The following is a 26,285-nucleotide window of genomic DNA, read 5'->3' as shown; positions in this document are numbered from 1 at the left end:
CAGATTTGGCAAATGTGGTGAGGACCTGTTATGACCCAGTTTGACAAAGAAATATGAAATAAATAACAACATGAATAACAATATATACACCATATGTCACTTTCTACTTTTTATATAGTTTTGTATACATATTTATCAAGGGTTCACTTGTTCACACAGGTATATATTTAGATAGATAGATAGATAGATAGATAGATAGATAGATAGATAGATAGATAGATAGATAGATAGAATAACGTACCTATTGCTCCAGCTGAGAAGTCGATGATTGCCTGGACTATGGGATGTGTGGCCATGTTGATCCAAAATATGCTGTTATGCTGTCTTTTATCTTAATTCTTGTTTGTTTCTGTCACAAACATTTACTGCACTGCAAGCTGTCGGCACGTTGCTCCATGTGAGTACGAGTTGGCTGCGCCTCCCTCATATACAGTCCACAGACTCGCCTCTTCCACAAAATAAGTTTCAGTATGAGCATCAATTCGCATAATGAAAGTAAGATCCTTTTTTTTGGAAAGGATGGTTTCCGAAAAAAGAAAAAAAGAAAAAAGCAATTGAGAAAGGAATTCAATGTGCCTGTAATGTTACTGTACTTCCGTTTTCTCGGCAGCGTCTTATGAAATACATCGATAAGTTGCAACAGGTCGTTCCTGCCATGCGTCTTTACGCACGCCAACTGAGTTGTAAGACGTCCAGAAGAAGATACAACGACACAGGAAACAGCTTTTTTTAAAACACAAAGTTAAAGCATGTCACTCAGGGTTATAATTAGACTTCTTGGCACTCTGTGGACTTCCTGCCTTTCACATTTAAAATAATGACTGTTGACACTGCTGAGAAGATTACATTTAAAAAATAAAAATCTCTGTGTGTATCTTGATTTGCTCTGTATGATTATTAAAACGCAATTAACTATTTGTTTTATTTTGAAAACAACAGATTCCACACAGGTTCTAATTATAAATCACACTGGCTTGACACTGTTATCTGGTTGCAACAAAAGTAAAATAATGCATGTCTGCGTATCATTTTATGATATGGCATGGATCAAAAACGCACTTTGGTAATGAAATAAGCATCTCGACCATGGTGTTAATGTCTGTCACGCTGACTAGAGAGCAAAATGCGGAACATGTGAGCTCCTGTATCTGTTTGTAATACCCAACAATGGCCACGAGATGGAAATAAAGTCCATAGTTGACCGAAACAAGTTGTCAGACTGCAGCTGAGGACACAAACTGTTGCTGTTGAGCTGCGTTCATGTTACACGGAGGGAGGGAGCTCTCTTTCCTCGTGTCTTTCAATCTTTTTCTTAAAGTTGTCTCTGTGTTTTTCACTTTCATCATTATTACACAGGATCAAAATTCAGATTTTTTTTATAGTAATGCTATTTTTCTGAGAAGTTATATGCAGTTTTGGGTTTGTTTTTAACACTTTGTAAACTCTGCTTTAAATTATTATTCTGCGGCAGCAGCAGCAGCTGCAGGAGTAGTAGTAGTAGCCTCGGTTGGATAATTAATTTAGTTGGATAATTAAGCTCCTAAAAGCTCATCATGAGGAGTGGCTGTGTTACACGTGATAAAATATTTTTATCATCATCTTCTATAAATACCAGATGACAGATGACTTATAGACTAAAAACAAGCCCAAAACATCAATTAGACAGGCTTAATGTGAAACCCTCATTTAATTTGATTCAATTAATTAACTATAAAGCATCACGCTGACAAAATTACCGTGGCGCGTGTAAAATAATTGGCTGCATTTAATTTGAAATCAATTAGTGGTTTGCTGATATCTTTATTATTTTCAGACAGAAACACAAACGCAGTTGTGAGTTAAAAGGTTTCTCTCTCTCTCCTCTCTCTCTCTGATGTTTACTAGACGAAAAGAATGAAAACAAGGACTATTTTTTCACCCAACTCTTTTCAGGTGACGTTCATTGGCGCTCTCCTGCCGTCAATCACATGTAGGCGGTGTCAGCTGACAAATGATACTTCCAGTAAGTCCTCACATGCTGTACGCACACAGAGTCAACAGGCTGTTCGGGGCGCAGACGGAACATCACTACGACTGGATAACAACAACAAAGCAAAGCGGGTCAACACACTGTGGACACTCACACAACTTTTGTTTCTCATGATCGGACTTTTTTAGAAACTCTTTTTACTGTTGTTAACCCTGATTTATTCTTTTTTCTTTTTACCGGCTTGGGATGTGACTTCTTCCAGTGCAGACTTTGCGCCCAGGCGGTGGAGCACTGTTTTCCTCCCGGACAGATTTATCCCGTGTTCGCTCACATTTCCAAGGCGAAGTTGCTACTTTTTGAGGGACGACAGGTTCGTCACATTTACGTGACATTGTAACACATCTCCGTCACCCCCCTCCATCTCGACCATGGCGGAAGCGGCCCAGCAGCCACACCTGGTGGAAATCGACCCGGATTTTGAGCCCCTGTCGCGGCCCCGGTCGTGCACTTGGCCCCTGCCCCGGCCGGAGTTCATCAACCCGGGCGACTCCAACACGTCCTCGCCTGTGCCGTCTGTGAAGCAGGAGCCCACCGGCAACGCCGACTTCATCAACAACCTTAGTCTGCTGGAGGAGACCGAAGACTTCCCAGAGCAGAAGCCTGTCATCCTGTGCACTGATTTCCAGTGTCAGGAGAACTGCATCCACCAGCAACCTCCACAGCAGCAGCAGCAGCAGCAACATCAGCAGCAACATCAGCATCACCCGAACCCGCAACTCCCGCATCATCACCATCAGCAGCAGCAGCAGCAGCAGCAGCAGCAGCAGCAGCAGCAGCAGGTGCCTCTGCTCTCCTCCCCTGTCGGCTCTTCGTCCTCGGCGGCCGCAGCTGCCGCCGCTGCCCAGAGGAAGAGCAGCTCCTCCCGGCGAAACGCATGGGGGAATATGTCATATGCAGACCTCATAACCAAAGCTATCGAAAGTTCTCCCGAGAACCGACTAACTCTGTCTCAGATTTACGACTGGATGGTGAAGAGCGTGCCTTATTTCAAGGACAAAGGCGACAGCAATAGCTCCGCAGGCTGGAAGGTACGTTTGATTTCGTTTTTTCCCACTTTTTTTTCCCCCAGCATGGATGACAGCTTAGGGCTGCTGCTGCTGCTGCTGCTGCCTGTGCTGGTTGTTGTACAAAGTTTTCCAGTGGGTGTCTAGTGGTACTTCACAGGGACTTTATTGTGCGTAATCCTATGTTTTATCTCCTGTGGTATCTCTGTGATATCCCTCCAGGGGTCTCTCTGGCTTCTGTGTGTTGTTTAATAGTCAGTTTATTGTAACTATATAATGCCTTTTGGTCAGGGCTGCTTGTTTTTCATCTCCATCATCTCTGGTTATCACTGTATCTCCTGCAGCCAATTCTGCTATTTGCATTTTTTTTTCTCCACACAATTGTTTGGACACTGACAAAAGAGCATGCATGTAGTGTTAAGTGACTGTTATATTGTTTATCATTTGCTTGTGAAACCATGTCTCCCTTCATTGGCACTTCAAGTAAACTGACCAATACCGTGACCTTAGACAGTCATCTGACTTCTCCCTGCAGTATGTGATTTACATGAGTCTGCTGACTCAACAGGGTTTTTTTTTCTTTCCTCTCTCTCTCTTTCTCTCTTTCTTTGCCTTATTACTTCTCTCAATGTGCTATTCAAAAAAAGCTGCGAGTTCTGGCTTGGTACGTTTGGGACAACTTTCCTCTCTCTCTGCTGTTTAGGATCGATTTCTTTAAGGTTAACTCACAGTTTTTCGTCCTCTGAATCAAGCTGTGTTTGGCTTTTGTCGTAAGGAGATACCAGGAGCATTCATGTGTCCTGGAGACTGTCCAAAACATTACACAAGAGGGGACTTAAAATTTCTGATGTGGTGTGACAGGCCCTCCCACTGAACACTATTGAAGGGCGTAAACCTCACTTTGGAGACTCATACTTTCAGTGGTGTCTGACAATAAATTGATGACAGTCTACTCTCCCAGCGGGAAATCATATTGAGGCTATAGTCACACAGTGAGAGATTTATTACGACTTCCCTCTGTTATAGCCTGTCTGGGTTGCCGATTAAATTTAAAGCAGTCGTCACGTTTTTTTTTTCTTCTTCTTCTTCTTCTTTGTTTCTCCCCCTGTCAGAGGAGGCTCCCATGTTTGAGTCATGTGCTGAGACATGACACACTCATGTCAGTCACAAATGCCAAAACGAGAATTTCTTATTTAATTCCCGAATCGGGCTCGGGCAGATGAATTAAAAACAGAAAAATCAGTTACAACTCATTTAGATTTTCTAAAACCATTTTTCTCAAGTCGAGCCGCACAAATGCAGTTTTTCAGCAACGCCTGCTTTCACATTCATCCATTTGACCTCAGTGTTTATAAAAAGCACAAAACTCATGTTGAGCTGTCAAACATACTGCCGTCAGTCAAATTATATGAGTGGAAAAACCCCTTCAGTGTGGTGAAATACACACAGTAAACATAGCAGCCAGTGGGCAGATGTGTTGCTAGGGTGGCAATATTGTCCAAGTAGGTTTGGTCCTTTTTTAAGGAAAAGCAGCGCTCATCATACGTGTTGCTCGTGCTTTATATATCTATCGTAATCTATGGCTTTTATGATTTATATGTGAAATGTTCTTTTCTGATCACTCCTTTTGAGAAAAGTGGTGCAAAACTTGTGCACACGTGTGTTATGGATACAAATTAGGCATTTGCTTATACATTTCTCTCCATTCCAAACAATGCTCACCTGAATGACTTGTGGTTGATGAAGACTTTAAACTGAACACATGAGGACCCAAGAATAATATACAGTGAGTCTGTGGCAGCTAACAGAGATCTGCATAGAGAATGTAAAGGCAGTTTGTGGTCAGGCGACACCGTCAAATACAAACACCTACAGAGTATTAGTCACGTAGTCTGACGTTGCAGAGCATCAACAGGTGGGAAAAAAAAGATCCGGACTGATGTTGGCTTTAAAAGATAGAAGAGACCATCTTTCTCATTATTAGTTTATATTTTTAAGATTATGCATTTTTGTAGACCCATGAAGCATTTGTAGCAGCACCTCTGTGGTTATCACAGTTATCCTCCCTGGTTACAGTGTAATTCAGAAGTTATTATATAGAAGATTGTAGTTCAGACAAGAGACCGCGAGTTAACTATCTCCAGCATCATTACCTACAAGAGTAGATCATTTACATCGTTGTAAAACATGCAGCAGAGTCACAGCACTGTGAACATGTCTTTGTATCTTTATTAATCTACAAAAGTAAACAGTGAAGTTTCTCAGCGTGGTTCCAACCATTTAACAGTTATTGTGTGATTGGCGGCTTGAAGAGGGGCGTTCAGCCACCGCCTGGGCTCACTGCTTATCCTGCCATGTTGGGGGTGTAGACTGAGTAATACTGTGGGAAAGCAAAGTGCCATTCACTGCTGCGAGGGGAGTTATTCATAGAGCTCCCCTCGGTTCCACACAGGGGGGCTATCACACATTGTCTTTTCAGAGCGAGCTTACTTATGAGCTGGGGCGAGGGCCAGAGAGGAGCTGAGGAAAGATGACAATGTTGAATGGTAATTTTCTGTGGCCAGACGCGCGGTTTTTGTTATGTTGTTTTCGTCTTCTTTGATTTTTTAAAAAAGAAACTTCCAAACAGTTTCATTAAATAATCGACATTAAACTCTGCGCTGTTCTCTGTTTGCAGTTTTTTTTAAAGTGATGAATCAAGTCTTTTCATTTTCTGGTATGGCCTTTTCATCCTCGACTGCCTTGTCTGTCTCGACTGAGGCGACATGACTGATTGGAAACATGGACATTATGTAAATGGTGTGGGAGACCACATTGTAAAGACACCAGTTTTGCAGAATGACTCTAGACATTTAAATAAAAGCAGTCAAAACAAATAACCTCCTGATTTCAACTCAGTGAACCTTCGAGAGAGAATAAAAGACGATCAGAACGAGTGCTATACGTGCTCTGTTTGTTGTGGAAATACTGGGCGGATTCATTGGTTGAGTGTTACGTCATATTCAGGCTGAAGTTTGTGCTGTACGATGACAGTCACAACACGAAGCTTTGTTTCTAGGCATTGATTGTTCGGCACCTTTTAAAACATCGGTTGTAATTTAGGTTCAGTCTCCAATCTCTCACCTGGAGCGAACGTAGACTTTCCATTAATCTCTTAATAAAGCTCTGTAATTGTTCCAGGCCGAGCTTGTTTCTCAGAGCTGCCGATCCTCCACAGTTGGTCATGTCTGAACTGAGTCACGACAGCCTCCACACTTCTCAGGCCGTCTGCGACAGTGTGAGTTTTGAGGACAGTTGTGCCAGGTGGGACCAGCTTGGAGAAGCTCTGTGAGTGGACTGGACACTGGCCCTGGCACAGGGCGCCATCCAACAGGAAGAAGAACAGATGGCACAAATGATGTATCACCAAACCTCTCTGCAGAGCCGGGTTATTTATTCTTAATATGCCCCCTTCACATTTTTTTTTCTTCATCCCCCTCCAAATCATATTAATGTATGTATCTCAAGTATTACAAACAGTGTTTCCGGCTGCAGCACACACACACACACATTCCACACATGCATTAATACAGCATAATATATACACACATCCTTGCGTACCTGCCAAAAATCTGTTCTTTCTTGTATTCCTCTACTATACGTACGTCACTGCAGCATAAATATTTGGTTTCAGCCGGTGGAGTAGGATGGCTCAGGTGCTCTTTGATGTCAGTATCGAGATCAATTCAGTCGCAGGTTTTCTCTGTACTCGACGCTCTCTTGACCTGAAATTCCTCGGCCAACGCTGGTAAACACTCCCACGGATCTCAAAACAAACTGTGACAAACACGTAGGTCAGAGCAGATTGTACAGCAAGTGACACTAGGGTCATTACCATGTAAATGCACCCATTGACTCCGATCTCGCTTAGTCTTAGGGTAAACACTGTAGGTATCATCGAGAGGAGAGACTCTAGTAGGTTGTGTGTGTGTGTGTGTGTGTGTGTGTGTGTGTGTGTGTGTGTGTGTGTGTGTGTGTAGGGGGAATCTTGGAATACAGGACAAGCATCTCTCACTGCTGATTAATATTCAGGATGGAAGTTGTGTTGTTTTAATTTAGTCACACTGACAAGAGTGGATCTGATGAAGTGAAGCATCTCATAACCGTCAAGCTTCACTTTCCACTTTCCAAAATAAGTTATCCTAAACCCAACAACAGCCAGATCAATACAGAGGCCATTATGATTTATGCTTTAAAAACTGGTGATGATATATCTGCCGTTAAAAGAGCACAAGACAAAATTAATACACATCCCTTGGATTTGTTTTGTCTTTAAATTCTGACCAAACTATTTACTCAGTATGACATTTTACAGTGTCAGCCCTCTCTAGTGGACCATTTATTTAATGGTGACACCGTGAATGACCCCAAAACTAGTTTTCAGCCGTCGCATACCAGCAACCGATGACCTGCAATAAGACCATTTCAGCTGATGAATCACCTTGAATGATTTATTGAGCCGCCTGTTACCCAGACTGCTCCTTTGCATTGAGTTCAGCGTGTTGCTTTGCATTGCAAGACCACATTTAAACCTCGCCACTGACGTCGTTTCTTATAGATAAAAAAATGCCTTTGTTCGGCTTATGCAGTGCGTTCGAATAGCCAATAAACTTGCTGTAAAATCAGTGCTTACTATGAAGCATTCTGCCTCAGTGATTCATATAATTGTACATAAAGGTTTAATACAACATCAAGGGGAGTGCCACATTATTGTCAACGGTGTAGCACACTTCTCCACCGGTTGACTGATTCCTATTGTTGTGTGGTATGCGTTGCCCAACCCAACTTAAACGTCACATCGAAGGTAATTATAACTTCTTCAAGTTTAACTGATTGATAAGTACGCGAGTGCGTTGAGTCACGCTGTTTTGTTTTATTAGCTATATATTCGGTCACGGCTGCTTCCCGAGCGAGGATGCATGTATGGAATCAGTCCTGAGTGATCATGAAGCTGCTCGTACTTTATCACAAACTGCTTGTTTCTCTGGCTCTGGATGTGTATTAGTAGGACAGACTGCTGGATAGAACAGCAGTCCTCCTGTTTCTACTGGTTGAACACACACACACACACACACACACACAGACACACACAGATACACACCTCTCACCCCCCTGAGGCAGTCGAGGAGTCCAACCTTGGCAATGCCCCAAGACATGAGGGGCAGCTGTGTTTCTCAGGCAAAAAGAGCTGGAGGAGCTCTCCTCGCCCTCCTCCCCATTTCCTGCCTGCGCTGCCTTGCCTCTCCATTCCTGGTTTTTCTGCCTCTGCAACAAAGCAGGGCACACTTAGTGCTTTGAAGGGTTACTGGACCCTCCACTCCCCTCCCCTTGCCCCCCTATGGAGCAAACCGCTTACTGTCTTCAGAGAGAAATTAAGAGATAAATAGAAAGAAAGAGAGAGAGAGAGAGAGAGAGAGAGAGCAGCATGAGCGATCCAGAATGCTCTTTCAGTTCAGACTGGGTGACACTTGTTAGGAGTTGCATAACAAGACATTTACTGGAATCAGGGAGCCGCAGGCCAAAGTCTGGTGCCACTGGTTAGTCAGCGGAACTGTGAGGCACTGTGTTAGAGATATGTGGGACGCTAGTCTCCTGTGTGTGCGTGTGTGTGTGTGTGTGTGTGTGTGCACATAACCTGGGCCTCATAATTAAAGCCCTGCTGCTGGCAGATGCACAGACACGATGGCAGACAGACAGACAGACAGGCCGACACAGGGAACATTCCAGCACAGGCTTTTATATCTTTTTTTTTATTGTGGTGTGATATTCCGACTTTCCTTTTCTTCCCCAGCTGATTTTAATCCAGTATCTCCTTACAACTGCCCTCCCATTGCTTTTCATGCCACTGGGTGCTTTGATGTGCTGAATCACCATAGCTGGCACACCATGTTCAAAAGCAGCTGTGGGCATTGATGAACACTACCTCGTTAGCAGGGGTTAAATTGGGATTTGGGGGGTTTGTTGTTGGGTCACGGTTGCCATGTGCACGTGCGTGTATGCTTTGATGAAATAAGATTGATAGCGTTTGACAGCTTGTAAATAAAACGTGAAAAAGTGAAGTAAACCTCTGTTCTGAACGCTAAAACTACAGCTTTTTGTTTCTGTGGTGTAGCTTTGGCTGAATACTTGACGATTATTATTTCCTAAGAGATGTGCGTCCATATTGCTCAGACAGCAGTGGACATTTATATCATAACTCTGTATAATTTGGCCAAGATAAGACATGTTGATGAGTGACAAACATGGTCCTGTTAAAGGTGATGTAACTGCACCCGTCCACACTGATCTGATTGAGCAACAGTGTGAAACTAGTAGCCCCACAGATTATTTCACAACCTCGTGTTGTCCTCCTGTCCTGCCTCTACATTTGTTTACCTCTCAGTCCTGGCATCAGTACTCTCTGTTGTTGTCTGTCTCTCATTACCGCTACCAAGAAACATTTTAGTATATTAATCACCGGCTGAAATCAAAAGCAGGTCAGTGTGGCACCGCGGGGATATTGAGTGGTGTTTATGTCTGTGTGTGGTACACGTGTCTTTGTTTATGGATCCATTCTGCAGCTATGAGCTCACATCGCTCCGACCTCAAACTAGTATTGACAATTGATTCCATGTGCCGGTGCTGTCTGGGTCATTGTTTCACAGTAAACCTTTAACAGCATGTCCTGAATGCTATGGAAGGATGCCAATGGGCAACGTCAGAAGCGCATACCACACAGAGGATCGTGTCTGTGTCTGGTTGTCAGTCTGAGTCGAAGAGGCTTTGCTGCTTTGAGACAGTTTGGGACAGAGGTTCTGTTGGGTCATTGCTCTGCTTGTCTTGTATTTGAGTTTGAGCATGATCTATTAAAACTGTACATCTACTGAGCTGAGGAATAATGGCTAACTATATTATGTGATATTTTCAGCCTCAGTCAGTGACACAGCTGGTAACTTCACACTTACAGAGCCTTTATCTCACTGGAAAGGACCCAGGAAAATCCCAGTAAAGTGCCCCTTTCATTTAACGAATTCAAACAAATCATTTCAAATGTGTACACGGGTGTTTCCACCCACCTCAGACGCTGGCATCACAGAAGAAGCCTGCAGCACTCCTGCCAGAGTTTTGTCAGTTCTTTTTTTTTTTTTTGGCTATTGACCAGAGGACAGATGATTCAATGTGTCCAGTAAGAGTGTAATGTGTAAGTGATATATAAAAAGATATGAGCAGAGAGTAAAGCCTCATTCAACAGGACTAAGCCTGCAAGTGCCCACGCAGGCTGTTTTACTCTGGAGTCGTAAAAAAATAGAGTTGACATCCAGCGCCGTGGTCAGGTAAACAGTCATTTAGGATGAGTCAGATTGTTTTGTTTTTCTCAGTGCGGGTTTGGTAGTAGCAGGTCGAGAGCACGTGATCGTCTGTTTTGGCAGTGGGTTTGCCCAGGCATGGCAGTTTGTTTCACAGAATATGCTGCTGCTCCGTCTGGCTTCACAACTTGTCATCAGTAAGAAAGATTTGGAAAATCTTCCAGTGGGGTTAACAGGAAGACCTCAGCATTGTTTTACGGTGTGAGAAGGGGAACTTGTTTATGGATTTTGAATAATTTCACTGTCCAAATGAGAAGTGAAAGCCCTTGTTGCCTCTTCACACAGAAAAAATGTGGTGTCCCATCAATTTCTCATAGCTTGTGTGTGTGTGTGTGTGTGTGTGTCTGTGTAGAGCAACACTTTTTTACGGGACCGCTCACTGCTGAGGGCCCCAAACCACAGGCATTACCCAGACCCACATTGTTGTGCAATTCCCGCCCTAAAGCGATTATGCACGGTGCCTGTCAGACTGGCCCGGCATTATCACACAATCACACATGCATTCAGGCATATGTGATTGTGTGTGTTCACATACATGAACGCTCAATGGAGCTCTATAGCCGGCTGGCATGGGTGGAAATTTAAATGCGCACTTTAATCAGAAGTGCCGCTATGACGGCAGGTTCTTCGCCTCTGATGTCACAGAAACTAATAATTTGTTTCAAGGTCAAAACAGTCTAAACGGACCTCCCTTCGTTGGTGTTGCAACATTGCAGCACTATTGTCAGTTTTATAAGGAGGCTCTTGACTGACGTAGAGTTTCTCAAAAGAAACATCTCACAGCGAGAGGAGGTTCTTATCATGGACTAAAACTGATTTTTTGTAACATGCATTGTAGTTTTTCTGATATTCATGTATCTGTATCTTCTGGTATTCATGTATATCTGGAGTTCTACTAGATGTAAATGTCGGTGTAATGTTTTTGAGGGTAGTAGACATACCGAATGGTTTGAGGGTGGTCTCTTTAATTTCCAGTGTGGCTCCTCATTCAGGGCTCCTGTGTTGGATTCTAGGAAATGCAGCAGTGCCAGTCAGGCAGATTAAACATGTAACCACATGTGGACTCATTTTCTCTCAATGAATCATTCACTTCCTGATTAGCGTGACTGACAAGAGAGATACCAAAGAAAAAGGAACCTTGATCCGTTGACGACACCGGGCCTTTGTGTCGTCACGTTAATAATCCGCAGTCATTATTTCAATTGTTTTAACGTCACTCGTTTTGGAATTTTATTCAGATTAATCATGTTTCACAAAAGGTGAGGCGGTTTTAGAAAACATTGGAAACTGGCCATGTGAGCAGTTTGAAACCTTTTATAGTTTTTAGTTCTTTGTCTTCCTTCCATGGTGCCATTTTACATCTGTGCTTCATTATATCCCACATCTTCTATTCTGTTCCTCTATTCTTCTATACTGGATCTACCATACCATCTGTCTTTTGCAACTCATCATTTCTCTTTAAAACCCTTAAGGCAAAACACCAGAAAAGTGATTTATTTCAAATTGGACGTGCTCCGTTGCAGCACTGTTATTACCATTATCTGTGTGGTGTGTTGTATGTTTTCTATGTCACTTGGCTGCAGTGATTCAACGGATCGTCTCTTTTCTTCTTTCACTTTTAAGAGATGCAAATTTTAGCCCATGGCTGACGGGAAGTGGGTGCTTTGAAAGCAGTAGCACGGTACTGATGTCATCAGTAGAGGAAGCAACACTGAACGTGACGCTAGATTCTGTGGCTTTCTTCCTCTTCCAGTACAGTATATCCTTTATTTCATTGTTGCATTCTTCCACAAAGTTCCATGAAATTTATCAGTGTTGTTGCTGAATGACATGTAAATTATCATTTCAAGGTCTCCAACTTGTCATATTGAGATATTGTGGTTTACACTTTAGACACAACAAGATAAATGAAACCGTGTGGACTTGTGTTAAATGGAGCCAAAGTAAATGGTAATGCAGGCGGTGAGACTTGGCTGACCTGTACTGGTGCCAGCATGATAATGGCCTCTCTGACTGGGATGCCAAATCCAGGTCTTGGTGCCCTCACAAAAATGTGAACTCTCACCACAACTGAGAAGTTTTTTATTCAATATTCAGTAGAAGAATTATTGAATGTTGGGTGCAAGGTCAAATAACAAGGATGTTGGTGAATTGCACACAGCCGAGCAATATATTTATTTTGAACAAACTGTGTTTATTATGTTTTAGTTTCTCTTTTTAAGATAACCATGAAAACGAATCAGTTTTCAGTGAATTCAGATATATTTACCTATATTTTGATATGTTGTTCCCATTTAATAATGAGCCCATAAACAAAGAAAATACAGCTTTGTGATAAAAGCACCAAAAAGGTTTATTTTGTGTGTTTCTTTTTCTTCTTTTTTTTATTTTTATGTCCAAGCATGACTCACTCATTTTAGAACTGGCACACAGGTAAGTGCATTACAGCCCGGCATATAGTGCATGTCATGGAAATTGTGGCAGCAAGAATATAAATCATTTTACGCTGTGAACAACAATATCTCAGCCAAAGACACTTGCCCACTTAGTCACCTAATATGAGAAAGAGAGTTACTTACGCAAAGAGAAAGAAGAAGTCGGTTTTAAAAGAAATCTCTCTTGGAAAACGACGTCATTTGTGACCTCAGACTCTATAATCAGTCTCTCATTTGGTGATATTACTGACAATATAACCTAAGTTAACCTGCAGTCTTTGGTCAGTAGGGATGATTTCTTGACTGGACATTGGTGTTAGACGATGGGCTATCAGCAAATAAGAAGGCATTCACATTATGCCATTGGCCAAAGTGTTGCATTAATTCTGCATCAACTAAATACAGAATATTGGAGAAACAATCCAATTTTCCAGCAGTATCGGCCCAGAATTTCACATTTGGTGCATCTCGACTCAACAGGAATTGCTGTGGTGTTTTTAAGAGATGCTCTTTCTGGAAAACACATCTGTATGCGGTCATCGGCTGCTTCTATTTTCCTATTTTTACTCATTACAAACATTGTTGGTATACAGAATACAGTATACAGTCGTGACGACATTTTAGAAGTGCACATATTTATGTCGGTGCGCTACAGTGAAATAAAACAACACAAGTGTACCATTGAGAAATCCTCTCAACTTTGTAGCCGAGTGGAGATTTATTGTTGGAATCAACATCCAGCCATAAAAACAGCTCGGGGATATCCCCGTGTTTGCCAGGTTGAACTGGGGTAACGAGCATATAAATATAACCCCCCCCAAACACTCCCCCCAACTCTCCCTCCTCTCGTGGTGGGTCAAGCCAATGGACGTAGACCGCCACACAGGCACCCAGCAGTGGTCCACACACACTGCATCTTTATGCAGCTAGAGCAGGCAGCGGCCCAGCCCAGCCGCTCTGCTGATCAGAGGCGAAAAATATCCCCGCTCCACAGACACAGCTCTGTGCATTTACAGACTCACATTGTGTTGCACATAGCAACACATGCACATATTTTAGCATGGTAAGCTTAGCCAGCACAGCCCGGTCCCTGTCTGTACACATGAGCTGCGTGCTGCTTAAGTGTGAGTCAGGAAATCAGAGAGCACAAGAGAGAGAGAGAGCTCAGCATGTAAACACCAAGCTTTCAAACACTGCTGGGAACATGCTGCTTGGACCTTATTTTAAAAGTACATGGAACAGCTATTATAAACGCCATAAACGTTGTTTGGCCTTTGTAAATAGTATTGCTTTTGGAATAGAAATATGTAAAATGGTCATATTATTACAGTGCAAAGATGTCGAAAGTCAATAAATGATGCCACCTGTAGAAAGACTTAAACTGATGACATTATGACATAAACGATATTTGATTTGCGGGGTATTATTTATTAGAAGTGACTTCACAGCTTACAACCTCCTGCGTCATTCTTTTCGACATTATTTGTCAGAGAATTGGCTGTATGTAGTCCACTTCCAACCTTATTTCAGTCTTGTAGCCAACATACACAAACACAAATCCAGCCTGCTTTTCTCAATCAACAACATGTCTGACTTGTTGATTCAAAGTTTGAATGTGCGACTGCTCACCCCGGCCGTTCAGCCAGCGTTTCTTTTAGAAGCAATTTGTCCAGTTGTCAGATGTGGTCAAACCCAGAGGAAATGGCAGATGATTTATCATTCCTCTTACTAACTTCTGTTTGTTTAGATCCATAATGAGGAAAATCATAAGTGGGGAACTAAGATGTACAGTAAGAGCTTTATCCGTGATTGTAATCCTGCTGGAAAAGCCTACCTGGACAAGGGCCCCCTCTTTCCTTTTTCCTCTTGTTTTGCCCAGTCAGACTTCAGAGCTTTGATTAGGAAGTAGCGGTTCTTGAACTCACTGTTTTCTTCAGCTAGTCTTTGCACCTACCAAGGCCTCATTCTACAGTGTTTTGCATAGAAACCAGAGGCATCAGTGGGATCAGTATCAGGACTGGCCAGCTCTTCCTGTGTGGATACAATGCAGCAGGAAGTTCGCTAATAGCCCCTCCACTCCGCCATTCGTCTCACACTATCATATGGCGATGAAAGATCTTGGAGTGTCAGTGGCTTTGCTGCTTCTCGCTGTATGCACAAAACCACTCGCAGACTATTTATCATTTGTCTGCAGCGTCTGTGAGACCGATCAATCTTAAGCTTAACCATCATCATCATCCGCTTCCAAGTTCAGCTGCGTGTGTGTGTGTGTGTGTGTGTGTTTGGGGGGAGGGTGGTTGGTTGCACTCAGATTCCTTGCAGAGGATTGTGAAAAGCAGATCCTGCCAAGAGGCCGTCAGTAAATACATTTGCAGACAGATTTGCTTCTGCATGACTTGTGTTTTCTGCCTTTCCATCTGCGCTTTACGATGGTCATATAACTCAGCATCTGACAATGACCATTTTGAAGAGGTACTTTCCTGGAAGTCATAGACTGCTTCTTGGGCTCATAGAGCTCTAAAGTGAATTTAAGGAGCTCCACAAGGAGCACTCTGTGTCCGGGCCTCCTCTCTCCCCTTCTTTTTTGCCAAATTGAATTATTGCAAGTTGACGTCAGCGGGTGAGAAAGGGACCCTTTTTTTTTTTTTTTGCTGCAACACGAGTGTGCGATCAGCTGTGGCCTGTAGTGTCCATGCATGGTGTCCCAGAGGAGCAAGTGAAAAGGACAAGGGAGGAATAGAAAACCAGGAAGGGGCTGGGATGGAGGGGGGAGGGCAGAGATTACCTATTTATGGATCAAACCATATCCTCGGGTCAGTTTCCATTTTTAATCTGACTTTAATCTGACTTTTTTTTCTTTTAAAAACAGAAATTGTGGCAAAACAGATTTATTTTTATATCGCCTGCTAACAGTGACACATTTATACTCTCCCGACTGGTCAAACCTGAGGCGCTATGCTGTGTGTGTGTGTGCTGTGTTGCTCGCTGCTACGCAACATTAATGACAACAATAATTTCCTTTGCTCTGGACTATTTTAATGAAACTGAGGGTATAAATAAAAAATAAAATAAAAAAGGCCCAAGGCTTTACATTTCCTGCGCCGTGCTTTTTATTTCCACCGCCTTTTATGATCGTTGCTGTATTGACTTTAGTAAATAGGTCAGTGATTATCACCGGTCAGTTCAATATTGCTGCTGATGATAACCTTTCAAACTGCAAACACATGAAGTCACCAGTCATCTATTCAGATTGCTTTGTGAATGTGGCAATGTGAAGGTGTATTGCTTTATTTTTTTTTTTACACGTGTGTGTGTGTGTGTGTGTGTGTGTGTGTGTGTGTGTGTGTGTGAGAGAGAGCATTCCTTGTGTGTAGCTGAGCATGCAGGAAGATCAGAAACGCCAAGTTTGTGCCAGCTGACTTTAATTTGCAATAAAACACTGAAACAGTCACCCTGTAGTAAAACCATACACCAGTTTAATAACCTAATATCACGCTCTGCGAATTATAGCAGTGCCACTATGACATAAGACTTTAAATCAATCTACTTTAAATATTCCATTCGACAACAAATGACACTCCAAAATTAGGATTTAAATCACAAACTCCCTGATAAAAGAACAAGCATTCACAGACACATTTCTCTCAGCACCAAAGAATAAAAATAACCATCGCCTCTTCACTCTTGCTCATGTCTGCACAGCTCAGCGGGTGGTATCACTTTGATCAGCCTCTACCGCCAGTTAACCACAACGCGGCACCTTCACTGAGGCTGTGTTCATAATCTAATGGAATCGGTTGCGATCGGTCTCTGGATCACAGACTATCAGGGTCATCAGACGTGAAGGGGGGAAAACCTGCCGCGAGTGTATCGTATGATGACTTTGTGATCCGAGTGGTGGTTCCCCCCTCCCATCACTTATCGTCCCGCCATCTCACCTGGAGATGTGTGCGCAACCCCATGCTGTTGTTAAGCAGGCAAACCTGCTGAGCTAGTGTTCGGGTAATAACAGCTTTACACGTTTTCTGTCTTAACCACACTTGCTCTAACTCAGACAGACTCAGCACAAAGCTCCAGACATGACCAAGCTGCAGCTTTAGGGCTACTTACTCTGGTGGTTAAAGATGGTGCGTTACACACTCTATAGGTCGCCCTCTTTGCAGCCGCAGACATTACACAGAAAATAGCTAGTTACAGTGCATGGGTACACCTACTGTTAAAGCTGAAACATGCGTAAGAAAAGGTGAGAAAGCTCGTTCAGGACAGCACCGTTTTCTAATGAGCTCCGTGGAAATAGTGCAGGGAAACCACATTTTTTCTTTATCATCGGTTCCATATCTCTGGTAAATGCATGCGAAACTGTTCAGAGAACTGCTGCCGTGTGAGCTCATACCTGCTGCACGATTTCAGTAAGTGAGGAGGGGAGCATTGCTGCACTCTGTACCTATAACTGTATGCGCTTTGCAGCTGAGGTTTCACTTGTGGCTTTACTTGATTCAAAGCGGCCCTGCAAGTAGGTGGTGTTGCACTCTTCTGGGGATTTTTTCATTACACGAGTTGACATTTGAGCAGCTCTTGAGAGTGTCAGCAACCTTGGCCAGTGTGCCAGCATATGTCTGTCTCCATTTTTTGCAGGTACTTGGCTACTGCCTGCCAGAAGAAGTTAGAAGAGGAGAAGGTAGGAGGCAAAAAACAGTGGAGAGGAGATGACGTGAGAGAGGGAAGCGGTGGGTAGGCAAGGAAAACGAGATGAAGGAAGCAGGTGAGGGGAGAAGTGAAAGATGTGGAGAGAATTGAAGCAGAAAAGAGGAGAGAGGGAAGATGAGAAATAAAGAGAAGGAGAGGAGAAGGAGAGTTGTACCAAACACTGTAGCCTTTCAGTAGTGCTGCCAGTGAGGGAGTTTAAACCAGCACAGTGTGTTCTTTACTGATCCATGCCCACTCCGTCACACACAACCCCTCTTTCTCTATTTCTTAAATAGCCTACACTCAAAACACATTCTCCTGCTCTCTCTCTCTCTCTCTCTCTCACACCACCCAGACGCCCATACTGCAGCCACTTGTTGAGTCATGACGTATCCACTCGTGTAATTCAGTTTCAGCAGTCACACGACAAAGTGCAACATTACTTTCATTTAATAAATATAGTGTGACATCAGGGATTAGTGCCTGTTGCTAAACATAAACTCTCTGGCAGTAGGGGCGGAGTGGGGGTGTAGGAGGGGGGGGGGGGAAAGCTAAATTTGCAGTGTCCACTTGGCCCGAGGCGCTGCGGCTTCACATTCCATGCCTTTTTCTTTGCCTCACGACCGCCGTGTTTCCTGTGAGGCAGGAAGTCAGCTCTGTTTCCTGTCACAGTCCTCTTTCATGTGGTCACTTCCTCGTGTTTTGCCAGCGCCGCTCTGTTCTGTTGACTCAGAGAACGGAGGTGGTGCTCCTCGCGGCGAGGCTCAGGCAGAACAGAGAAAAAGCCTTTTTTTTTATTTTCTCTGGCTAACGTGAACTAACCTTCAGAGATATGGTAATGTCAGGTTACGGCCTGTATTCACAACAGATTATGATTACATTCCTCAGACGAAGACAAAGGGAACAAATAAAGATTTCATTAACATGAACTTAACGTTTAATGTGTTGATGGATGAGATCATATTTTTATACAACACAAGACGGGACCGTCCTCAAGCGACAGTAATCAAAGTTCAGTACCGTGATATCTTTGGGAGTTGTGTAACCTTGCTGAGGAATGTTGATTGTGATGTCTGCCTGGGAATCCTGCCTTTACTGTTTCCTCAGAGATAGTAACACGTTGGCTCTGATTGAGATTGAACTTTGCACACAGTGATTAGCTGGAATGTTAAGATTCCTGTGTGCTACGGCCAGAGATAAATGAGTGTCGCATACAGGGCCCGAAAGAAACTCGCTCTCAGTTTGTACAAAATGAAATGTACATTAAAAGGAGATGCAGCAAGACATGCATATGCCTTTTTATTCGTATATACATGTCTGTGTGTGTGTGTATGGTGTGTTCTTTCGCGTGTGTTTGTCACAAATCGCGTGTGTTTTCCAACCACGATATCGCCTGCTGCAGCGGAGTGAGCAACAAAGTCAAAACCATACTGCGCTGCTGTTTGTCGGACTGCCAATCCACTAAAAACATGAGCTGGCACACACACACACACACACACACACACACACTGGGAGACGATGCTTTTCCATTGGCCCCACCAGACACCCTCGGCCACACTCCCCACACGGCACTCCAAGTTCTGCCAAGTTCTGGTATTTCCCATCAGAGAAGTCTTTATGACCCCTCACTTGTATTCGCTCTCTCGCATCAAGACTTTTAAACTGGTTTTAAAATGTTATCCATCGTGCAGCAGAGTGACTGTGTGACATTGAGCCAAAATAGACCCCAGCATCTCCAAAGTTAGAGACTTTAGCTGTGAGTTTCTCCCTCCTGTCATCAGGATGATATAGGGCCGTAACAGGACATCCCGGCGTCTGTGCTCACATTGCAGTCATTCCTTGTTGCAGCACAGCTGAAATTACCAGCACTCTCAGCGGTCATGGGAAAGAGAGGCTCATGACCAGACTTTACTCCTCGCCTTTTGTCATAGCTACCGATGTGCAGGAGGAGGAAAAGGAGGAGAGGAGGAGGAGGAGGAGGAGGAGGGGAGAAAAGCTTTTGCCAGGCTAATCAGCGAAGGGCTGTCACGTCCCTCAGATCATGCAAACTAGCCCGAGACTACTGGCTGAGGCAGTCAGGTCATTTGATTTCGGAGTTTCATTCATTTGTGAAGGGCCAGTGTTCAGGAGGGGGCCCCCATGTGCCCTAGAGCCTGAGGTCCTCCAGTGAGCGGAGGAAGGAGGTGGAAAACAAGAGGAGAAAAATGAGAGACAGGAAAATGGAAAGAGGGTGGTTGGTGGTTGAAATGGAGGGTAATAGTATTTGACACAGCGGATTAGATAATTCATTGATCGGTTGAACAATTTGCACATAGAGGTCAGTTTGATACAGTTGTTTAATGCCTGCGGCTCTGGAGTGAGCTGATAATGATGTCATGTCGATGTCATTCAGCTCGTAACAGAAACAAACTGGGGATTTGGAGTTTGAAAGATGTTCAACAGTCAGAGAGGGTCTAATGAAAGATGCTATTAGTTAGTTGCATTATGGGAATTGTAGGATCATGTAATTTTTTAAGAGTTTGACCCATTCCAGAGACTTAAAGTCTTTGGCTTGTTCTGCTTCAATTGTGACCTTCATCTATGTCTATGCCTCCATATTTGTGGAAGTGCTGTTTCGTAATTTGTTAATTGTCTCTGTTTTACATCAAGTTTGAACTGTTTTGCATTTTGAAGCCATCACCTTGGGCTATGGAAAATTATGATGAGCATTTTTCTGACATTTTATAGACTAAACAAATCATTTATCACTTAGCCGAGAAACAAATCAGTGAGAGTAACGAGGCAGGTTAGAGATCTTAGAGTCAAGAATGAGAAAAGATGGTGGAGATGAGGAGAGCCAGAGGTGAAGGCAGAGCAGAGGGCAGACTGTGAACCAGATGTGAAGCAATGACTCACAGCAGGAACAGGCTTGATGACGTTAGCCACTATGCACGCTAAGCTCTGCATGTGCGTGTGTGTGTGTGTGTGTGTGTGTGTGTGTGCCGGGAGTTCCAGCCTTTCTTCCAAAACAACAAGTTTTACGCATGCACAGTATCGTCTGGCCAAGGCTCATTACTTCATGTTATGGCCCGGACACAAAACGATACAGTGCCAGAGTGTAAGTTCTCCTCTGAGGGTAAACGGTCACCTAAACAACAACATTTGGGGTGATTTAGAGTTTGAAAATCATAACAGACTTTTAAAAAAAAAACACACACACATAAGTAGTAGTTCAAGTAAAATAGGAGAGAGAAAGTGTCTCCCTTTCTGTGGTTTACTTAACAGGCGTTTGCTCAATATTCTTGCTCTTGTTTGCCATGTTTTAACAATGCTTGACTTGCTTCCTGCTCAAAAATTGGTTTTTCCACTGGGGGTGTCACTAAGCAACGTTAGAGCACACTATTAATGTGTCTGTAAGGAGGAAAGATTAGTCGGTTTCCTCCCTTTGATTCTGTGCTGGTTTAGACAAGACACGTAGTCAGGTGGAATGTGAGTGTTGGTGTTTTACAATGGGCCCCTCTGTTTTTGTGAAGGAAATAAAAGGACCACATGTACAGTATGCGTGAAGATAAGAGAGTCTGCAGTTTAATCCTCGCTCTGTCCTGGATGTATTGCTCATGGAGCAAACTTGTTGTGGGTGTATGTTTGTGCACATGTGCACGTTGAATTAAAATTGGCATTCAACCGTTGAGTGACCTTAAAATCTCCCCTCTGTAAGTCAGCTGTCAGGCTGACCACCTGTATGGATGGATTTGCACTTGTGTGCTAAAGTAGATTTGTAATGTTTTGGGAAAAGGGCAAGCGCAAATCTCTCTGTTGTCTGCTCCTCACCCAGCCTTTATCTTTCTTTCTTCCTCCCTGGCAGAACTCCATCAGGCACAACCTGTCGCTGCACAGCCGCTTTGTTCGAGTCCAGAACGAGGGGACAGGAAAGAGCTCGTGGTGGATGCTAAACCCAGAGGGGGGGAAGAGCGGCAAGTCCCCGCGACGCAGGGCGGCCTCCATGGACAACAACAGCAAGTTGACCAAGAGCAGAGGAAGAGCAGCCAAGAAAAAGGTAAATAAAGAAAGAATCCATCTAATGCTATTATGCTCAGATAGAGCTGAGATTATATTTATCTTAATTGTCTGTTTTTCAAATCAGGGGCGAATGGAACCAGATTTTTGATCATTTATTTGTTTTTATAATTTGTCACTCACTCAAAGAGCTGGCTGATTAACATAATGTATCATAATAAAGACATCATGAAGGATTTGGTAATATTCTTAGCCTCATTTTCTTTGGTGTTAATACCTTAATTGCAATTAACAAATATAATTTTACCTGCATTATATTCGCCTAGTAGAGGTGAAGGGAAGGTTTCTTTTTTCGTACCATCCAGACCTGTGTTTTACTGCCAATAGTCTCTGCCCAAAGCATATGTTGCACCGACTGTCTCTGGCACATACAGTATGTCTGCTGGTGCACTGAGAGTCTCCTTGTCTCCCCACAGCTGTCCCTGCAGGGCGGCCCTGACGGAGGCGCAGACAGCCCTGGCTCATACTCCAAGTGGCCTGGCAGCCCCAATTCCCACAGCAACGACGACTTTGATGCATGGAACAGCTTCAGGCCTCGGACAAGCTCCAACGCCAGCACTCTGAGTGGCCGCCTCTCACCCTTCATGCCTGAGGATGACCTCGGGGAGGCAGACGTGCATATGGGCTATCCAGGAGCCCCAGGGGCCAAGATGACAGCAACGCTGCCCAGTCTAACAGAGATGACGGGCTCGTTGGGACATAGCTCTGAGAATGTCATGGAAAACCTTCTGGACAACCTGAACTTGCTCTCGCCCAACAACTCTCAGGTTGGAGGAGGGGCGACAACCCCTGGCTCCTCCCAGTCCTCCCCTTCTCCTATGATGCAGCCAAGTCCTGGGTACCCAGCTTACAGCTCCCCCAGCATGGTCTCACAGACTCAGCAGGAGTACCGCAAGTGTGGGTATGGTCAAGCAGGAATGAACACCCTGTCGTCCATCCCGCTGCAGACACTGCCAGAGAGTAAGCCCAGTTTTGGGCCCTCTATGGGCCAGTACCCTGCAGGGCTTCTGAAAGAGCTGCTGACGACAGATACAGACCAGCACGGAGAGCTCATGCCATCAGTGGACACCGTGGTGTCTCAGTCCAGCGGAAGCTGCATGCTGCCACCATACAGCAGCAGTCAGCATGCAGCCAAACTAATGGCAGGGAACGGTCACCTGCATGCTCTCTCTCACTCTCATCCCCACAATGTCCACAGCCAAGCTCCGGCCACGTCACCGGCTATGAATGGCCGCTTGCTCATGCCCATGAGCCACACTGGGGGCAATGTGCGTTTGGCTACAGCCAAAAGCCCTATGCAGATGCCTTACGGCCTCTCCAGCCGCCTCAGCGGGGAAGTCATGTCCGGTGGATTCTGCCCTCCCAACATCAACGGATACGGTCGACCAGGCCTGCCACAGCCCTTACACCAAGAGAAGCTGCCCAGCGACCTAGACGACATGTCCATCGAGAAGTTTGAGTTTGACATGGAGACAGTCCTCCATGACACTCTGATGGACGGGGACTCCCTGGACTTCAACTTTGAGCCAATGGTGACCCAACAAGGTTTCCCTCATGGAGTGAAGACCACCACACATAGCTGGGTGTCAGGGTAGAAACTGTAGTGTGAATTTAAAAAAATGTGTTGATGTTGCTGTTTGGTAAAAGACAGAATCAGAACTCATTTGAGATAAAAAAAAAATATATCTTAGGATGTTCAGTCCTCATCCCAACTTTCTCCTACAGTTTCTGGATCATCAACATTTCTGTTTTCAAGATACTTTTCGGATCACACCAGGAGACTGAAATTGGTCGTGATCTGCTAAGAACACATCTCCATTAATGTCCCTGACGAGAAGAAATCTGAATTCTTTTTTTAAAAAATATCAAATATTCTGTACAAACTAAGTGCCAAACATTTTGCCTTAACATAAGAGCCAAACTGAAACACACCTCTCTGGTTTACTTTTAAAGGTTACAGATAGCAGCAGCACAATCTGTAGAAGTGCTCAAACTCATGCTGTTTACTGTGTTTCCACAATCAAAGCTTTTGTATGTACAGTAGTGATAATTGATTACCACTACGTAAGAATTATGAAGGTAATCTGGCTCATGGGTTTGTGGACTGGGTAAGCGAGAGACTTCTCAAGGGATCCTCGGGTGATGTTACATAATAACTCACTTTGTTATTGCCTGAATGTACATAATGTCATCATACGGTTTGTAAAATCAGGTCTCGTAGTGTGTTTTTCTAAGACTGTAAATAGTGTTTACAGAGCAGAAGCAAAAATCAAGGCAGCAGAAATGAGCTCACAGAGAAAAACTGGATCCGATTCCTTTAAACACGTCGCATGGACACGTCTGTGCTTGAGGTTTCTTCTTAATCAGGCTGTAAAATGGTAATACACTTTAAGATTTCTTGTACATACGTTAAGAATGTATATTAAAATGATATAGTAGATGTTTACTAGATTTAGTATATATTTGAGACCTAAATTATTTGTGGTTGATATAGATTTATGCTGGTGCATAACCTGCTCTCAGACATCAGAATTGTTCTGAGTCATTCGTCACTCTGAACCTTAATACCACAGGGGCCTATTTATTGTGCCTAACAAAGTAAATATCGACTACAGGCTTGAAGGTATTTTATATTGTAAATGTCTACGGTCCAGAAGATACTCAAATCCAGCAGTCTTGAAGAAAAGTACAGTGAATTTTTTTTATTTTTTTTTATTTCCAGTTCTCTGCTTTCACGTTTTTTTAGAAGTCTAGAAGAAACAAGTGACAGTAGATTGTTTTTATTAAGGTTTCCTGAACGCTTCGCAATGCTGTGAATGTTAAGAGGTCAAGGCAGGTTGGTGGATAAAAGATATTCTCAGCGCTACTGTTGTTTTTTACCCCAAGGCTGAGTCCAAGACCTGCCAGAGATTGTCATTATAGAGACTGTGAGTAAGCAGCCTGTCCCATGTCAGAACTTTTTGTTTGTTTCTTTCACTCAGACGGTTACTATGACTGATTAAATTTAGCACAGTATGATTCCTTTTTTTGTCCAAAAGAGCCCTTTGCTGCTGTCAATAGGATCAGCTTTACTATTTTTAATGAGACTCCACTTTTACCTTTACTACCCCTCCTACCTCTACCTATCTCTATGTCTTTTTAAGCATTTGATATAACATTAACACGTGACTTGATAACTCCAGTCATCTTTTAAATAACAAGTCTGTTTTCATTTTTTTATTTTTTATTTTTAAAGTTGCCCCTGAAAAGCGCCACTAAGTGTTAAGTATCATATCTAGCTTGTATATTTGCATTTCCTGACTTGCTTTTTTCACTTATTGCTGTACTAACAATGAGCTTGTCAGCCTGTCAGTGACTCGCAGGGTCACAAATAGTGTACAAGGTTTTTTTTGCTACCTTTGTGAAGATGGTGTCTGTAAACATGACTGCTTCTCATGAAGTCGACTGATTCGGTGGCTTAGAGATATCAAAACTGAAAACTGCCTATTTGACATTAAAGTTGTGTGATTTTTTTTTTTTTTTTTTTTTTTTTCCAGACACCACATATGTCGGCGGTTGTCTGATTATGTGTTGTCAAGGGCTCTGAGTATGCAAGCTTTTTATTTGTCATACTACGATTGAGCTCGCCTCGGAGAGGAAAGTTCTTTAATTAGTTTCGGCATTTGGTTGAAACAAAAAACTTTCATACTTCAGACCAGTAATGGCACATAATCTGACACCGCTGACATAGATTTTAAGAAAGCCAGGGAGCGCAGGAGGTTTAACAATTCTTAACTTTTCAAAAGGCCCTGCAGAGACGCCGTTAAAGAAGCTGCTGTTTGGCTTTGGTGCCAGGTGTTGCCTTTTCTCACCCAAACATGCCATAGTGTACTATAGCCAAATTTGCCTTTGAAGTTAAAGTGATATATTAGCATTTTTATCATGTGATATGTTCAGAATTATATATATATATTTGTGCCGGTCACTCAAGTCAGGATAAACTGTAATGAATCCATGTAGTCAGTGTCACAGGGTTCACTCTAAAAGTAAAAGAGCTGTACTAAGTAAATTATATCTCTACATTTTTAAATGATTGAATCTATGCATTGTATTCCTTAATTTTATGTTGCTATTGTTATATTTTCTTTTTCTTTGAACTTATGACAGAGATATTTTATTGTAACATAGCGCTGTGAGATATTATGGTGTTGTTGTTGTCAAAACTCTATGTTCCAAGATAGTTATATGGGGAAAAAATGAAGTTTATTTAGAAAATAGATGATGCAGTGATTAATATGCTAAGCTTTTGTAAACTGACAATGTCGTATTTCTTGTATTTAGCTACAGTTTTTAGAAAATAGCATCAAAAAAAGCAAATTACTGAAAAAAAAGGTATAAGATATATTGCATTTTTAAAAATGAAAAACACAATATTTAGTCTGTCCTGCTCAAAATGCAGATTCTGGACCATTTTTTTGTAATTTTATGAGTAGAATGATATGGCACTTTTACTTACATTTTATAACAAAGTGCTCCTCGTAACAAGAGGAAGAGTTCCCATTAAATATTTTAAAATAAAAAAAATCTGTTACATTTAACTTATATCCAGGAATAAATTGGACTTGTGCTGTGTGATTTGCAATCAATACAAATATGTAACTTGTTCAATATTAATGTATTAAGACCTGAATAAATGTACTTCTGTGTTAAA

General features: G+C 42.9%; 2 protein-coding genes across 3 annotated transcripts in view; one reads left to right on the top strand and one right to left on the bottom strand.

Annotated features, from left to right (window-relative positions):
• Positions 1-620, bottom strand: part of slc25a15a (solute carrier family 25 member 15a) — an 8,844-nt gene extending 8,224 nt beyond the window's left edge. The window contains exon 1 of the mRNA XM_010738797.3: positions 242-620. Within this exon, the coding sequence (XP_010737099.3) occupies positions 242-296 (55 nt within the window). The 5' untranslated portion in view covers positions 297-620. The remainder of the gene's footprint in view (positions 1-241) is intronic.
• foxo1a (forkhead box O1 a) overlaps positions 1-26,285 on the top strand; it is a 26,759-nt gene extending 474 nt beyond the window's left edge. Inside the window, exons 2-4 of one of the 2 annotated variants that reach the window (XM_027280146.1) lie at positions 2,795-3,057; positions 21,384-21,575; positions 22,012-26,285. In XM_027280146.1, coding sequence (XP_027135947.1) covers positions 2,795-3,057; positions 21,384-21,575; positions 22,012-23,190 — 1,634 coding nt within the window. In that variant the 3' untranslated portion in view covers positions 23,191-26,285. Of the gene's footprint in view, positions 1-1,921; positions 3,058-21,383; positions 21,576-22,011 lie in introns of those variants that run through there. The other variant, XM_019259374.2, reaches the window with a different exon arrangement.

This window comes from Larimichthys crocea, chromosome VII (genome assembly GCF_000972845.2).
Source record: "Larimichthys crocea isolate SSNF chromosome VII, L_crocea_2.0, whole genome shotgun sequence".
NCBI lineage: Eukaryota > Metazoa > Chordata > Actinopteri > Sciaenidae > Larimichthys > Larimichthys crocea.
This window is presented reverse-complemented; position numbering and strand designations above follow the sequence as displayed.